This window comes from Xiphias gladius, chromosome 11 (genome assembly GCF_016859285.1).
Source record: "Xiphias gladius isolate SHS-SW01 ecotype Sanya breed wild chromosome 11, ASM1685928v1, whole genome shotgun sequence".
Taxonomy (NCBI): Eukaryota; Metazoa; Chordata; class Actinopteri; order Istiophoriformes; family Xiphiidae; genus Xiphias; species Xiphias gladius.
In genome coordinates, this window is record NC_053410.1 from 2049634 (window position 1) to 2067247 (window position 17614).

General features: G+C 43.5%; 1 protein-coding gene across 8 annotated transcripts; it reads right to left on the reverse strand.

Annotated features, from left to right (window-relative positions):
• Nucleotides 1–157: 157 nt before the first annotated feature.
• LOC120796034 (amyloid beta A4 precursor protein-binding family B member 1-interacting protein-like) lies at nucleotides 158–16837 on the reverse strand. 8 transcript variants are annotated; one of them, XM_040138330.1, is made up of 7 exons: nucleotides 16705–16837; nucleotides 15283–15497; nucleotides 13844–14621; nucleotides 12687–12820; nucleotides 10659–10799; nucleotides 4938–5053; nucleotides 158–649 (listed from the first exon to the last, which is right to left on the reverse strand). In XM_040138330.1, exons 3-7 carry the CDS (start codon nucleotides 13911–13913, stop codon nucleotides 634–636), a joined length of 477 nt encoding a protein of 158 aa, XP_039994264.1. In that variant the 5' UTR covers nucleotides 13914–14621; nucleotides 15283–15497; nucleotides 16705–16837; the 3' UTR covers nucleotides 158–633. The 8 variants fall into 8 exon arrangements, 4 of the variants coding, with proteins under 4 accessions (XP_039994264.1, XP_039994261.1, XP_039994263.1 ...); XM_040138328.1 differs by lacking the exon at nucleotides 158–649 and adding an exon at nucleotides 1733–2117; XR_005708333.1 differs by lacking the exon at nucleotides 12687–12820 and having other exon boundaries at nucleotides 14426–14621.
• Between the last annotated feature and the right edge of the window lie 777 nt (nucleotides 16838–17614).

A 17614-nucleotide genomic window follows, 5' to 3' on the forward strand; every position in this document is an offset into this window, starting at 1 on the left:
TTTATCTTTGTTAAAATGAGGAGAGGATTAAATGTCCAGTAGAGCAGCAGACGCTTGTTTTAGAATATTGACGGAAAACTCCACAAGCATCATGTTTTAGCTTTTCAAAAAGGATTGATTAAAAGGAGAAAAAAAAAAGAAACCCGCACACAAACTCTCATTGGAAACCATTTATTTTATTTACTTAATAAATGGTATCACAGCAACTCTTCCAATTCAGCTGGAAAACCACCACAAACGTGGACGTAGCAGCTTTTGTTACAGTCCCTCGACGCGTCTTTCCTGGTTTTGTGTGCGGGTTACATCCGTGAACAGATCACGTCAGCATCTAAAAGCTCCGACTCGAGCGCTGATCTAAAAAGGGCGTTAAGATCCTGGCAGCGAATTTCCTTCAAAGTGGAGCAGATAAGCGGCGACCGCGGTCAGGGATCTCGGGTATTTCCGAGGCCTGCGGTGGGAGTGAGGGCGAAGCCGCGAGGGGCCTCTTGCCGCGTCTGAGCGAGGGGAAGAATCTGTGGAGGTATTTGGCGGCAGTCTGGGGGCTTTCCTGTGGAGGTGGGGCCGGAGGAGGGGGGAGGGCCGGGTGCCCCGGGGGCCTCTGGGATACCACAGCGGGAGGTGGGGAGGCCAAGGTCAAGGAAAAAGGAGGCTGTATGGAGGAGAACGGATGAGTGTTTAAAGAGAAGGGGGGGAAAAAAAAAAAAATGTACACCCAAAAATAAATCAAATATATATCAGCCGCAGTGCTGATGGACACACTGGTCCCACAGTGTAATGCACAACTTCCAGTTTAGCTCAGAACGGGGCCAACTGACCATTTTTATACAGATTATCTTCATTTGGTGGGTTATTTACTTGACCTTCCCGTGAGCTCAGCAGAAGACACACTGTTGCCGAAACATTACCTATGGAGTCTAACCTTCATCCTGAAGTGCTCCTGCTTTCTCTCTCTTTCTTTGCAAGTTGTTTTTTTTTTTTAAACCCAAAGTAAGTATTAAATCCTTTGGAAAAAACATTTCAATTTGTGAAGTTTCCAAGTTTGACATTAAATTTCCAATTCTGTTCCAGAGTTTGATTTTCATTCGTTAGTGCATGAATAGTATATCACGGTATCTGTTAGTACAAAACAGTGAAGAACATTAATATCTTGTGCACCCACTTTTAAAAAAGGGAGTAAACGATGAATACTATAATCCACAGTTTGTACTTTAGGCCTTGCATTGATATGCGGTACGATGTGGCCTTCGGGTCACAGCTCAAGTCTTTTAAAAAGATGCAGACTGACCAGCTGTGATGCTTCCTGCGCTTAATCCAGAACGACCGAGTGCAACGCAGAGCTGTAAATGCCACAATTTAAAGAGGAACCTACTAGCAGCAAAACAAATAAATAAGAATAATCTTGTTATTGCTGACCTCCTCCTCCCGTCACCTTGCTGTGGTGATGTAGAAGTGTACTCCAGGGTGTCTCGGTCCACGGTGACATCAACGATTGGCGTGGTCACACTCTTCACACAGGCTTTGATTAAATTGTCTCGCAGTACTTTCTACCAAAGTATGCCCGACAAAAACAATAAAAAATAAAAATATAAAACCGCAAACAAGTCTGGTTAGTTATGAGCAATCGAACATAATGATTTTGATTTTGAAACACCATTTTGTCCTGGCATACACGCAATCCAGCAAGTAAAAAAAGGCTCCACCTTTTCTTTTCTGGCAGTTTGTTGATCTGGAGCATCTTGCCATTGATGAGCATTGAAACCGGAACGGTAAAAATAAATATTTATGAACTTATTTATTTTCCGATTGCAGCTGAGGAGGAAAAAGCAAAGTAGGCGCGAGAGGAGGCAAAAAGCCAAAAAAACAGAAGGAAGTGGGGGGTGCAGACTACGGGTCAACACGGTGTTTCCTGTCCTCTGGGATGTCTGGTAGCTCTGGATGACTGGATCACTCATCTCGCCTCCTGCGCTCTTTCATCTCTCCCTTCGCTCTCTCCCTCTTCCTCCACTCATCACTCCGTCACCACAGGCTGTTTGGTTTCAGTCCGCGTTAACCTCCGCAGAGCACCGTCCAGTGATCCTGCCGCCGTTGCCACGACTACCGCACTGTTTGATCGGCGGCTAAAAATTGGGAGGTCACCTGTCAGCCAGCACTGAAGAGCCTTAAACTCCAGTTCCTCCAACGCTCACGGGATAAATTATTGTAAACTGGTTCAGCTTAAAAATTTAAAATTCCCCTGCTGCCTTTAAAATGTGAGTTAAAGGAACCAAGGTTGATAAATTTGCTTAAAGTCGTCTTGTGAATTTTGAAAAATGTAAAATGGGCTGAGTTAAGTTCACAAATCTTTACTGAACAAAAAGCAAAAAGTTCAGCAAACTGGAATCAAGGACAGACGTTACAGAGGGATGTGTTGGAACCAGGTTGTACCAGAGACAACATGCGACGCTGCTCACAGTGACAGTGAAGTTATAAATGCAAAGGGAACCGAATTAAATACTGAACCTTCATCATGGTTTGCACCGTTTTCAATATGAAAAGAAACAACCACGACGTATCTCGACACGTATTGTGTTTTCTTTAATCTACAAAAAAAGGTTGGTTCTGTAGGGTTTTCACTCCCGAATATGCATCAACTGGCTGCTAAGAATTAAGCCTTACTCCCAGGACTTCCATTTTAGAAATAAATAAATAAAATAAAATAAAAAATATTTCAAGAAACTTCCAGTCTTGCAGTACGACAGCCGCTTGTATTGACTACAAACTTTTTATGGTCAAGTTTTAGGCAGCACTTGGCAAAGGTTAGAGAAAGATCATTGTGTCTCAATATGTCGTGTCCACAGTGACTCGAGAAACAACCGGAATCAGAAAAATGTCACTGATCCCCACAGGAAAATTGTAGTTAGGGGAGAGGAGGAAATAGTATAAATAAATAAAACACTACTATAAAATAGTAATGACACTAAGAAATACACAGTAAGCGAATAGATAACATGCAAAAAGGAAAAAGTAATGTGCGAGGTAGAATCATAGTATTGAAAAAAAGTGCAAAAATGGAAACATGCAAAGCAGACTAACATTGACTCAACAGTAAATTAACCATAATGTGCAAAGAAAAGTGTAATGTAGGTCAAACAGTAAATTCATAGTAGTTTAACAGGAGAGTACTGATGGAAATTTGCAGAAGCAGGTGATTTACAGTCATTTAAAACAGAGGTTAGCTGTAGTGCAGCAGTAGATTTTGGAAGTTGTAAAAATATTTCAAACTCAGGAGAAAGGGGAGAAATTGTATAACTGAGTGGAGCACTTGGTCCCTCCGAGTCTCTGGCTGAATGTGCTCCTCTGGCGAACCAGAGCACCGCGTAGGGGGTGGGAGACGTTGTCCATGATGGAGAGGAGTTTTGACAACGTCCTCCTCTCCCCGCGACTACATGCAGAGGTTCCAGCTCCACCCCCAGGACTGAGCCAGCCTTCTGAATCAGTTTGCTGAGTCTCTCCGACACCCTCGGTCTTCTGCCTCACCAGACCACAGCACAGAAAATGGCACTGGCCAGCACAGACTCATAAAAAAAACATTTTCAGCATGGTGCCAGAGACGCTGAAGGACCAGAGCCTCTGCTGGAGGTCCCCTGTGGAGCTCCGGTTCTGCTCAGCGCTGTGTCTGACACACAGTTCTGAAGGCGCACATGCTGAAGATGTCTGGTCATATAGTCCATGATCTGGGACACCAGAGGAGCATCAACCTGCATGGCAGTCATCCTCTTCCCCAGCAGGGCAGGCTGAATGGTGTTAAAGGCGCTGGAGAAATCCAAGAACACGATTCTGACTGCGCCCTCTGGCCTGTCCAGGTGGGTGCAGGCACGGTGGAGCAGGTATATGATGGCCTCGCCCATCACACCATCCCGTTGGTAGGTGAACTGGAGATGGGGCGTGAAGGCTTGACCCGAGGAGGCAGGGAATTCAGGACCAGTCTTTGAAAAGCCTTCATGGCATGTGGGGTCAACACTACCGGCCTGTCATTACTGGCGGCACTTGGACGGGCGTTCTTCGGTACAGGAACCAGGTAGGATGTATTCCACAACACAAGGACCTTCTCAAGACGTAAACTGAGCTTGAAGAGGTGCTGGAGTATGACACATAGCTGCGGGGGGCAGGCCTTGAGCACCCTTGGGCTGATGCCGTCGGGACCAGCACCCCTTGCCGGGCGGAGTCTTCTTGGCACCCTTTTCACCTGGTCAGCAGAGATGGTCAGGGGATCGGAGGCGTCATTGTCGCTGGGTGATTTCTGATCAATGTGGTTAGTGTGAGGCTGGCACGACAAATCTATCGTGAAACGTTTCAGCTTATTGGCTCGGTCAATGTTCCAATCTACCATCTGACTGCTGGGCTTGTAACCGGTGATGGTCCTCATGCTTCTCCAGACCTCCCTGGTGTCTTTCTGCCACAGCCTCTGCTCCAGCTTCCTCCTTGGGGGCGGGTTGACGCATGACCAGTGGTCTGTACCTGAAGGTGGACCAGGTTGTGGTCTGATCTTCCAGGTGGGGGTGGGGGCTATGGCACCATAGGCTTCTTTAACTTTAGTATACAGCAGTTCCAGGTTCCTGTCTTCTTTGGCAGTGCAGTCCACAAATTGAAAGCAAGGAGAGTCTTGTCCACTGTCACAATGATCTCTCTCTGACCTTAAGCCAAGTGCTCTTGGCGTCTAAACCCCAGATGGGAGTCTGGATGCGAACCCTACGGGTTCACGGTCTGGTTTTTTTGAACGCCCGCCAATCTGGCAGAACCACCACCCTGCAAACTCTGGTGCAGTTCGTGAATGAAATGCTTCATTCAATCGAAAAAAAACTTCCTAAACATAATCCAGTCAGCGATTATGTTGGTCAGCACAATGTAAATGGGAAAAAAACATTCTTGTAATTAACATATAAATGTAGATGACTCACCACAATGGTGTGAGTTCTGGCTTGATGTCGTGATGCAACTGCAAATGTGCTATGACTCCATCCAAACCGCCGTCATGCAGAAAACAAACCATGAGTGTGGCAGCGTCGGCCATGGACTAGAGAGATGACAGAGACCTAAACATCATATATGATTTTTCAGAGACCATATGGATGAATTTCCTGTTGTTTTTTCTTTTAACATATTGTAGTTCCATCTGATCTATTACCTAATAACGAAAACGTACGATATAATAGTCAACTTCAACTTTCCATATGACCTCTCGCTCTCTCTACCAAACAGGACACGGATAATCTTGCATACACGCAGCACTCTGCTGTGGCTTTTATCATGAAACGAAGGGTTTTGCATGAGTAATACACTCTGACCGGCGGCTCATTCATGTGTGCGCTGGCTTCCCTGTTTTCCCAGTGACATACAAGTCACCGTCCTCCAGAACAAACACGCAGAGGATTAACTGAAAAGCCGGGTGCTTTGTGATTGACATGTATTCACTGAGAGTGACGCACAGCAGGCAGGAAACGATATAAAGGTTACATTTTGCATGTACATATAAAAAGGTACTTAGCTGATGGTCTTATCACGGCCCTTCATACGGACTAGAAGATATTTTTTCTCTACTTGTTTGCGGTTCCATGCGTTCGTTATGTAAATCTATGAGAGAGAAAGTCTGCAAACTTAAAAGTTAAAATCAGCCTCAGCTGCACTTTGTGTTTAGTGCTCGTTAGCAAATGTTACCGTGCTGACACCCTAAACTAAGATGGTGAACAAGGTAAACATTACACCTGCTAAATACCAGCACGCTAGCATTGCCATTGTGCGCAAGTTAGCATTTAGCTCAATGTATAGCTATGCCAATGCTAGCATGGCTGGAGGCTCAGTCTTGTGACCCAGTCTCATGTGATCCTAACAAGTCAACAAGATTTTAAGTTTGCAATAACAATAACTGTTGACATTTTAAGGTAAATCACCCTCAACTTACAAGAATGAACCTCTGACTTTTTTTTTTTAAGATTCTCTTGTGTATTTTGAGAATTTAAAATAACGCTTGGAAATAGCAATTATTATACCTGAAGATGTTGTTTAAGTCTTTACGGGAAAAAAAAGAAAAAAATGGTACTAAAAGAGGTTGTGTTACTTAAAATCTCAAGGTTTAAAAACTGCAGGGGATGTAATCCGGGATGTTCCACCTGTTGAAATCCTCAGACCTCCAGCAGCGGCAGAAACTCATCCGAGCCGGTTTCCCATTAGGTCAGTGGTCGCCCCGAGAGGCCAATTCTCTTTAGCTCCCCTTTCACTCCTCACACACCAAATACCGCCGGGCTGGACGGAGGGAAAGCCGCTAGGCGCCGAGTTGCAATTAGACGCTCCATTATATAAAGCCATATTCAGATAACAGGGGCACCAATGAGGTCAGTACGTGCCTTTTGTTGTGGGATTAATGAGATTTTTAATAAAACAAAAAATGCCTCCTTCCTTATTGTAATGACCTAATGAGTGTGCCGGTGGCGCCGGGCCATGTTGGTGGGAAAGTCCCGCGGTTGTACCCGTCTCTCAGTGGCCCCCCCTCCACTTCGTCGCTCCGTCCCTCCATCCTTTCCCTGCACCTGCATCCCCCCAGTGCTGCCCCGTGCTTTCCGGACCTCCTCCTTCAGTGTTTGTATTCAAGGCTAGGGACCAAACAAGTGTTTAATTACCATAAAATGCTATCGGCATTTAGCCCTCTGACACAATGAATGGCAACATAGAGCTCATTGAGGTTATCAACAAGGGGACCACTGGTCAATTGGGTCATTGATTTGGATTGTTTGACAGACCCAGAGCCAAGGCCGCAGGAGCAAGCAAAGTTCAAAAATCCCCCTCAGTTGAATCGAGAAGTTTGTCACAGAATCTGTTGGAAGGGGCTGTCAGGAGCGATTAGGGGGCATGAAAGGGCTCAGCGATCAAACGGGGCCTGTCCCAACGCTGCGCATTTAATTAGAATTTGCATGTCTTTGTCCCTGACCCTTCAGCAGGCATGATCTGATTACAAGGGTGAACAGTTACCACCAGGGGAAAGGGGAACTCGCAGTGTACAACCGCGCTTATTTGTCTTACAAAACTGATCAGTTTTTTAAAAAAGAAAAGCAATTCCCAGCCTCGCTAGGTCTCCGCAGCGAGCTGGAGGGACGGACAAAGTGGAAACCAACAGCTGAAGGGACGCTCGGGTTCAAGTCCTGCTGCAGAGGTTTCCTTTTTCTCCTGCTTCATTTCTGTCTCCCACTGAATTGTGGGAGTTTGGGGAGTGGAGAGGGGGGCTGAGGCGCTCACTGGCTCATTAATTGGGAGGCACAGCGCCCTTTGACCCCAATGATGCAGGGTGACAGGGCAAACGAGGAGAGGCGATTGGCTAGCAGCTTCAGCGGTTGAATGTGCCACCAGTGGTGTTCAAGAGTGGAAAAGGGCAGCGTGGAACAAAACACTGCTCCCTTCTTTTTTCTCTTCTTTCTTCTCGCTATTCTTTGTTCTTTTTCGGTAGTTTTTTCTGTCTCCTCTTGTTTTCCCGTCTTCCCCTTTGTCTTTCATTTCACACCCAAATGCTGAAACAGCATTTTTCAGCAATTACTACGATGTCAACTTTCTTTAAACATAAAATTGTAATTCTAATATTGCTTCTTCTTCACCTATTGCATGTCCGTCCATCCAGGGGGGAGGGATTCATCCTTGGTTGCTCTTCCTGAGAATTCCCCTTGTTTTTTTGGTTAATTTATTATTATTTTTTTTAACAAATCTAAGTATAGGGGGTGTGTTAAAGCCCCGTGAAACAATTTTGTAATTTCTGGATATGTAAATAAAATAGTTTTAAGTTTTGAGATTTAAATTTAACACTGATTACCATGAAAAATTATTATTATTTGCTCAACACGGAAAAACACAAGAACTGCATGGTGAGCAGACACGAAGGTGCTGCAGAATCCACTGACAAATGATACCAGCTCTGGCTTTAACGACACAAATGTGTTTTTGGATTGAAGGGACCTGGAATTTTTTTTTTCCAGTCACTGCACTGTAACAGAGTAGAGTAACGAACTCTTTTACTAGAACAAAAGTGTGACGTTCATTTGACTGTTGTATTTAAACAAAAATATGAATCCACTGAAATGTCTCCTTAAACCAATGTGCACTTTTATTATGAAGCACTTTGTAACTTTTGTTTTGAAAAGCAAATTATAAATAATGTTCATCTGGACTTATTTAGTTCCTGTCATACCATCAGTTTGTTTTGTTCACTTTTATAAAATTGTGAGTATCAATAAAACTTTAGTTGTAGACTATAAAAGTTATTGTAAAGAAAACTTTGAGAATTTATTTCCAATATCTTTCTCAACCTCTAACCAGCTGTTATTTATTTATTTTATTTTATTTTTTTAATTACTGCCTTCCCAGCAATTATTAGGCTTCACCTTTTTCAAATGGTAGATAAACAGTTTTTTTGAAATGGAATTTAGTTGTAAAGTGAAAATCCTGGTTAAAAACAAATAAAAATATATTTTTAAAAATCATTTCTAAACTGTACTTAACTGGACATTTTGCTGTATGCAAGTATTTTTGAACCACTTTGTAAAATCTAACAGTCACTTGTCCTGTTTTTCTGTGGAGCAAAACAGACATTTGGATTCAATAATTTGTCATTTAACTGGAATCATGAATAAGAATTCTTTTTTTTTTTTTTTAAATTTCAATACAAAAGTATCTAATGATTAAGTAAGTATCTAGTAATTAATAAAGTTAATATTATCATTTTATAATCATCATCATTAGAATTAGTAGTTTAAAAATAATTTTCTAAGGTATACATACTTTTATAATAATGAGGATTTTAATTATTTTGTGACTGGTTTTTAATTTTGGTTCAGTGGGATCAGGTTTAGGATTTCTCATTTTTCTGCTTATCGACGACCAGTTCATTCTTCTTAGTGTTTCACATTTTATTGACTTTTTTTCCTCCATTATTGTTCTTTTGACCAAACTCTGACATCTTTTCATTTTCACCAGCCCAGAAACTTTTCACACTCGTGTTTGTGAGGCTCCTCGACATGCAGATACGTGTAAAGGCAGATCGAGTTTAGAAAGTAAAATGTGATTTGATGCGATCTGAAGGATTCCTGCGTTTGGGTAGAAACCAGCCTGTTTTTTGTGCGTCGGAGGTCATTAGTGTGTTTGCATGCCGTCTCCTCTCCTGTCTTTGTTAAAGTGTCTCCAGTGTGTCTGGGATGGAGGCACGCACCCGGTCCTGCTCCCACGTCTCTTTACCTCCACCCACCTCAGGAATACCACCTCCTCTTTCTCTTTATCGGCTTCTTTCCTTTTTCTTTACCTTTACTCCTCTTCGTCCGGATTCTATAACTTCTCCTTTCCACTCTCTCTTCATTCTTCTCGCTATTTTCTTCCTCTTGTCTGACCTCGCCTCCACTTCCAACTTGACATGCGAGCCCTCTTCTTTCTAGTTTCCCTTCATCGCTGCCTCCTAAGTTTTGTCCTCAGTCCTCCTCTTGCTCCACTTTTTACTCTCTCTGATAATCAGATTGAATCGCAGACATTATTATTCACTCTGGCACTGTGCTCACGTAACTGCTTTCCGTTTGGAGGGGATTGGTTTTTTGCTCTACGCAATCAGGAGTGACTGATGTGTCCATTCCTGCTGACATGTTTTTTTTCCAGTCACCACAGCAGCTACACCTCTACAGCTGCATCGAGCTCTGACACCACGAGATGATGTCCCCAAGCTGTGATTGGTCCATGGTTTCTACAGCTGGGGAAACGACCGCCAACGACAAACCCCCCCTGCCCCCACATCTTTCCGACGCTGGATTAGGGGCAGCTGTGTCCAACAATTTCTGTAACTTTCGGAAACCAACGATGCCACATTCACACCCACTTCGCACAGTGACTGGCTAGTTGTGCAGAGGTTGAGAAAGGAGCCATTGTTTGAACTTCTCTCTCTGAGTGCAATGGTATAAATGCCTTCATGAGAGACTGTCTGAAATGATGCTGTTATCCCCATATTTAAATACCGCCACCCTCCCCCTAACGGCCGGCCTCATCGTCGGGGTCCAGAGTCTCTGGAGCTCTGCTGGAGGGATTGAACACCAATCCTCCAAAACGATATTCCCTCGTTTGATGTTTGGCGCTGTTTAACCTGCCAGTCCAAAATCTCCCGTACGTGTTCAATTGGACTGAGATCTGGTGACCGAGGGCCGCAGCACACGATTCGCATCGTTTCCATACTCTAACCTTTCGGTGACCCCTCGTGCCGTGTGTGGAGGCATCTGCCACCGCTATGTTTCTCCGCTCATTTATTCAGGTACACACACACACACACACACACACACACACACCAGGCCGACGTTAGTCTCATAATCTCCAACTAGACACATTTGACCCCTGCATTCAGCCTCATGTTATCTTTTCTGCATTTCTGAGAAGTCGGAGTGGGTCCAACGTCTGATTAAACGAATCCGACCTGACAGTCCATTTCACAAGCCTCTCCGTTCTTCACTAGCAGTGTGGCACCAAAGCACCTGCGGATTCTTGTGTTTTAATGCATGAGGAAAATCAAGTGATTCAGAATTTGTCAGAACCATTGAGGAGGATTGAGGATTGACTTGACACCCATATATTGGACTACTGATACTTGTTTACCTGGTTTCTCTTGTATTTACCTGAGTTGGACCCCCTTGTAGCCTCACTGCTGCTGTTTTTCTGGACATTTTCCTCATGCTGTCAGGTTGCAGATGGTTTTTGGCTGGTACCCCCAGCCCTCCGCTCACCCTGGGTGTGCCAGCTAGGAGTGGATGTGAACTCTGGGGAAACGCCGGGGCTGATTAGACCATGTCCTGCTGCTGTCATTAGGACGCAGTGGAAACACTCAGCTTAATGGGGGAGACACATCGCAGCTAATTGCCTCAATTTGGATGAAGCCCTGTGACAGCTCGCTGGTGAGGAAGGGCACACACAAGGTCAATTGTCCTGCGCCTGAATGCTAAACTCATTTCTGATGTGTTATGATTGACCGAGTAAACACTAATGAACAAGGAAGGGTCATTGTTTCAGGGTTCAGGGAGTACAGAAACCACGGCCGAGCACAAGGAGCCCGTTTTCCGCCTCGGTGCACCGAGCTCGGCGAGCGAAATCATATCATTTCAACTTTCGTCATTCCAACGTCAGCCCCTGTCATTTGGAAAATGAGCTTCTATAAAGTGATTCCCAGGACTTTGTCTTTTTGTCTTTGAAACATTCATAAAACAAACAATGTAATCAAAAGTACAAGATGTACAGTGGACCAGGACGTTCTGAATACAGCCGCGGACTGCCAAATCCAACAGGGGGAAAGTTGTGACGAAGTACAGAAGATTCGAATACGTAAACGTGTGCATCATTATTTGAACAAGTCCATTTTCATTATCAAAATCAAGAAGAAACGGGAATGAAAAGTACAAGAGGAACAGTGGACCGAAACTGTCTGAATACAAGGCAAACTGCCAACTCTGACAGATGAAGTTGTGACATTGTGCGGCGCAAAAAAGGCTTAGATAAATCTGTGCACCATCTTCTGAAAAATCAGGAGATAATCAGTAATAATTATCATAAATTACCATCTTATCCCATGGAGGGACTTCTTTAAAATTGTACCAGAAATAGTTGACTAAACTCTCCGACACTTAAAACTAGTCAGTTAGTTGACGAAGGACAACTGGTTGCCAGTTGAGGAGAAGGAAGTGGCAGTAACGAATGAGTGAGGAAGAAGTGGACCAACAAGTGGAGTAGTTAAATGAGTTGGAATAGAATTAATGAAGCAGATGAACAAGGAGGTAAAGGTGGAGTTGAGGTAAAGAAGGAGAAGAGTTGGAGTAGCTATAGGAGGAGGTGAATGACAAGACAAGAATCATACAGATGGGTGACAAAAGGAGAAACCAACAAGTGTCTCAGTAAGGTGTCGGGCCACCACGTGCCGCCAGAACAGCTTCAGTGCACCTTGGCATTTATTCTACCAGTCTGTGGAACGCTGTTGGAGGGATTGAACACCGTTCTTCCAAGAGATGTTCCCTCATTGGGTGTTTGGATGATGCTGGTCTCCTTGCACTTCGTCTTACTGAACAGATTTAGTACTTAAGACTTACTTCAAGGTCTCCTACTGTACAGAAGCTATAGTGTTGTCCCTCACTTGTAAAAAAGTGTCTGCCAAATGAGTAAATGTAAGGGTACAGACGACCCCGGCCCAAGGGGGGCCCACGCAAAGGTCTACAGTTGACCCTTAAGTGGGATCAAGAATAACAATTTACTAACTGATTTCTATCACTGACAATAGAATTTATATGTATTTACATCTAAATATGTAAATAACAAACATAAATGTGTTGAGAACACATTTCAACTTGTCCTTTGATACCCCACCCCCTGCTGTCATTGTAAAAATGGTCTGGTCGAAACACTTGACCAATCAGATGTCGCTCTCTCTGTCTCACAAAAACATCGACAACGGACCCGTCTGAACAGCCCCTCCTCTCCGTGTACACTCTGAATCAAAGCATAACCATGCGCGGGAGAAAGGATTGTTGTTGGCTTTTCCCTGCAGAGAAGACTGCTAGCATAGCTGCTAGTCAATATCGACTGCTCGTGCAAGTAGACTGGCAAGCAACCACCAACCGCTCCCAGCAAGAAACCCACGTTAGGCGGCGGAGAAAACTTACTGTAGCACCTTTAGCTCTGACGCCGAATGTTTGCTCCCTCAATCCACATGAACGCTGAAGGATAGTCTCAGACTCAAAAGTCCAGGGGAAGCACCAAGACAGTCTGGACCGGAGGTATGAGCAGGACACGGTACCTACAAACTTAAGAAAACACACTTGGGAAAGCTGAACAGTCCGTCCAGGCTGATTAGCTATCCAACTAATTTGTTTAGAATATTTCCAGGCTACAACCAGTGCTGCTGTGGCAGCTGAAGCAGCGAGAGAGGGTCAGGGAGGGAGGGATAGCATGAAAAGAAAGCAAGCGAGAGAGAGAGAGAGCGAGCGAGAGAGCGCGAGGTAGGGGAGGAGGAGGAGGACTGTCAATGTTCCAGCCACACAGCCACTCCTGTAACCTCGAGGCCACCGCCTGATCGCCTACATGGGATCCTCACTGATGACATTCCTGTCCAGTTGACCTCCCCTTGTCCTCGTTCGGTTGAAACATCCCATAATACACCTCATTTTGTCCTGACCTCACATGGTCTGAGGGTGTTGGGTTATGTAAGCCCTCTGGACTGATTTTACACAAACAGATTTTTCACTGGGCGGCAGCGGATTCAATATCTCAGTTTCGAATTTAGATGAAAAGGTATCGCAACACAGCCAACATAAATACTGACATTTGTTTTCTCTTCTTTATCATCATGTCTAATCATAGGAATGTGTAATTGTGTGTACAAGTGTGTGTGTATACCGGTAGTGGAAGTACTTAAACGTTTTAAGAAAAGGCCTCCCCATGTGTGCCCCAGTGTAAAACTACTCAAGTACAGTACGTTATACTTCCCACATTTTACTGAAATTAAAATTACATGCAATCATAAAGCAAGTACTCAATGTGATGAGTTTCTAGTCAGTTTTGTTGTTGGGTGAGAGCCCAACAACAAATACATACGTGTATATGTATATACATACATATACACATATGTATGTAACATCACAATCTTTTGGTGATTTTAATTTTATAAAAATCAGTGAAAGGCGAGGAAGAGAGAGAAATTTCTACCCAAGTTTAGCGTTTAGCTTAGATTTTAACAATTTTTAGAAAAAAATAAAATAAAATAAAAAAATAAATAAAACGTGCATTGATGCACGATTCCATCTGGTTACAGCCTGCTTACCAGTCCACACATATCTTGTCTGCCATCTCTTCAGTGGAGCGGGAGCTTCAGTGGAAGTCAGGTGCTTCATTGTGAGTGTAAATCTGTTTATATTGCACTTTGTAGTATTTCGTTTAAAAAAAATCAGTACAAATTTTTGCAATATTTCAACTCCTTTGAATTTCTGGCATTTTCACACAGCATTTTTTCCCCTGTATGCCAACTGAAAATGAGGATTAAAAACTGGTGGATGGAAAGTCATCTTATCACTCATTACGCACCGAGCATGGCGTGCCACATGGAAGAAGAACTGGCAGAAAACCGTAGACGACACCTCTAGCAGCTGAAAATTGCATGTTCTGCAAATTTTAGTAGCGTGCTGAGGGAGCAAAAATCCGGAAATCTCTGAGTAGACAGTGACGTTTATATGCTGTTTCTTGAGACAAGTTTGGGGATTTTGGAACAAATTGGATGATATCAAACTGTATTTGTAAACTGCCATTGTTAAGTTACAGCCTACTTGGGTGGGCTGGATGAGTATGGCCTATTTGTGGGGAACAACGAAGTAGTCATGCTGACGAGCTCTGTACGAGTCCGACCCACCGTCTGGTCTCTTTAATCCAGTGCCGAAGTTTGACGACCAATACAGGAAGCGTACAGTAACCAGCTTTTGAGGGTTTGAGTCTAGAGTCACTGTTGTTGGCCTGTTCATTCAGCAAGCGCCACATGCTGGAGATTCATGACCAAACTGTGTGTTAACTTCACATGAGCATGGATGTGACAGCGGCAACAGCAGAACCTGTAAATTGAAGAAAAAAAAAAAAAAGAAAAGTGAAAAATTCAAAATTGTCAGTACCATCGGCCACGAACTGTATCAGGACAAGGGTCTTAAAATGAACGGTAAATGGTAAAACAAAAAGAAAAAAAACAATAAAATCGGTAGCCTTTGCTGCTAACCTTGGCCGTACAGTAGCAAAGGCTACGTTAAGGAAAAATAACAACGTTATTAGCAATTGCTTCACAATCTGGTTTAAAGTAGTATAGCGTCATTTGTTGCTGACTTTGGCGATAAATTATAAAAAAATAACCTTAAATCTAATTTATTTAAAGTTAAAATTACCTTAAAATAAAAGTTTAGTGTTAAAATAAAGGTTTGGGTTAAGTCATGTAAATTAGCTGCTGACTTTGGCTATCCCAAGGGTATGGTTAGCTAAAATTCAAAAAAATGTTTAACGTTAGCTGTTAGTTTTGGGTGTCAAGAAATATTCCCCTCAAATTCTGCAATGCTTGTAACATTAGCTTCTAGCTTGGTTCAACATTAGCTGCCAAGAAGGGTCGTCATAACAGCAAGTAAGATGAAAGGTGAAAATTTTAGCTAATTTTTAGTCATCAAATTTAATGCTTCGTTAAAAACCCACACGTCGGTAATATTTTCTCCTGTCTTCGGTCTGTAGACTTACCATCACATGCTTCATTGAAGAAGTTGAGCTCCTGGGATGGCTGCCCCGTGCTGGATGGGCTCCGAGATCCCATCATACAGATTGATAGCTTCATGTCAGGCCTCGCGCGGGGCGACAGATTCATTCGGGTTTTAGTTACTCAGGAGACCATCGGCCGGGTAATTCTGCGAGATTTTAGCTTGGAGTTTGGCTCTTTATCGGTACCTGCAGCTCACCTGAATTAACAGAAGGCAAATTTGCAGGCAAGCGCCCCACACGGGAGAGGAGTCTCAAGCAAACCACAGACACTTTGCATTTATGCTAACGTCATCAGGCTGTATCTGATCAATTCAAAGAGCAGACCGGCCACTACTGCAGCAGTATAAATTCATCTCTCAACTCCATGCAGCTCACTGTGCATCCAGCAACCCACGTAGGACAGGAGCTTAGTTCAGCGTGTATCTGTGGCTGTTACCTTAAATTATGTAAAGTGATGTAAAATACTGAACTGAAATGCTAAAAAAAAAAAAATATTAGATGCTAAATGTTGCTCTTTCTAACCCAGCGCAAGGCAAACATTTACCAATTACCAACAAACAAATGACCAGACCAAAAGACACAAGGCCAGTGACATTAGCAGCTAACTTTGCCAATTACAAGGACAATATAAATTCAATATACTCTACCTCTTTGACTTTAGCTGCTAACGTAAGCCACAAGAAATTGATGTGAAACTAATATACAATGTCAGTAATAGCTGCTGACTTTGGCGATAACAAGATTAATGTTAACATTAACTTTGGCCATGTTAAGGCTCTGGTTATATTAAAGTAACACAGTGTAACATTAGCTGCTAGGGTTGGCCACGACAAGGCTAAGTTAAAGGTAAAGGTGAAAAATGTAAGAAGGTAAAACAAAGAAAAAAAAAAAAAAAAAAGTTTAAATCTGAGCAACATTAGCTGTTGAAGTTGACATCCCAAGACTAGAGAAGAAAAAGCTGGTAAAATTGGTGGATGACTTTGGATGCAGTAAGGTTTGGATAAGTGTAAATTAAGACAGTGTGATTGGCAGCTATGTCAATGGTCACATAAATGCCAAGCTGAAAGCAAACTGATACAATGTCAGTAACATTAGCTGCTATCTCTAGCTAATCTAGCTATCTTCCAGGCCTAACCACATGCTGGAGGATCCTGGTCCGGCTCCAACAACCTTCCTCTTCCAGGTCACTGAAAAAAAACCTGTGGTGAGGCCCAACACAAAGGCAGGACTATCCAACCAACCCCTTTAACCCACGGGCCCAGAGAGTAAGGCCCGGTGGTTAGCCAGTAGCTAGCCTTACGCTGACCACCTGTCTGCCCAGCCCAGGCTACGCAGAGGACGTGGCTGTAAAATAAAGAGGCTAGAGTGACCAAAACAAGACCAACGTGCAAGTTAAAGACTTACCCACGCAGCTCTTCCCTGCTTGGAGGAGGAAATGCCAGGTTACATGGACAAGATGCTCATTAAAATTCAATCAGTACGTTTTAAAAAGCCTCCCTCACTATAGCACCATGATGCACTTTGTAACGCAGGCATCCTGGGCATAAAACGTCCTGTTACTTACCTGACAGCAGAGGTAACGATGCCTAGACACAGCCACATCATTCATGGTTTAAGAACTATTACTTTTAATTCAAATTGGCACGTACCATATATCATCTGAAAGAACAAACCATACCCTTTACTTTAATATACAGCACCTCCCGGCCATCTTCTTCCAGAATAGAGTTATTAAGCAAATTGGAGTGACCATGATCCTTTGCAATCATTAGAGCCTTTTCATTCTACGACGATCCTACCAAACAGAAAGGTAGAAATATTCATATATTGTCAGGGGGTAAGAAGAAGAACGGATGGGACAAAATAGGAAAAAACAAGTGACAAGATTAAAAACGACCATGAAATACATTAAAAAAAAAAAAAAAGATGAATGACTAAACAACAAAGTGAGTCACAGAGCGTGTTGGTGTACAAGCATTCGTGCCTGCCTGGTTTGTCTGCATGTGTGTGTCTCTTTCTGTGAATGAAATAAAAGCTTGTCTTGTTTAGCGGGCCGCTAACGGTGAAAAAGGCTAATAGGCCTGACCTGCCGCTCACCCCGCAGCAGCAGAAACAGAATGAGAAAGAAAAACAGAGGGAAGAGGAGCCGGTATTCTTCTTGTGCATGAACGAGAAGGGTGAACGAGGGAACGAACCAGCGCCGGGTGGCGGATTGGTGCAGGTTGTGCCCCTCTGAAGAATGGACGGAGGACGGCGGAGAGATGGAGGGATGGAGGGATGGAGGGATGGGAGGCGCCTGTCCACAGAGCCGCCG

Coding starts and splice junctions, on each gene's coding strand:
- LOC120796034 (XM_040138327.1), bottom strand. CDS start 13,913: ATGAAGCACCTGACTTCCACTGAAGCTCCCGCTCCACTGAAGAGATGG. Junction 10,800..12,686: donor TCAGAGCTAAAGGTGCTACA/GTAAGTTTTCTC, acceptor GCGTTTCCCCAG/AGTTCACATCCACTCCTAGC. Junction 650..10,658: donor TACAAGGGGGTCCAACTCAG/GTAAATACAAGA, acceptor TCCTCCATACAG/CCTCCTTTTTCCTTGACCTT.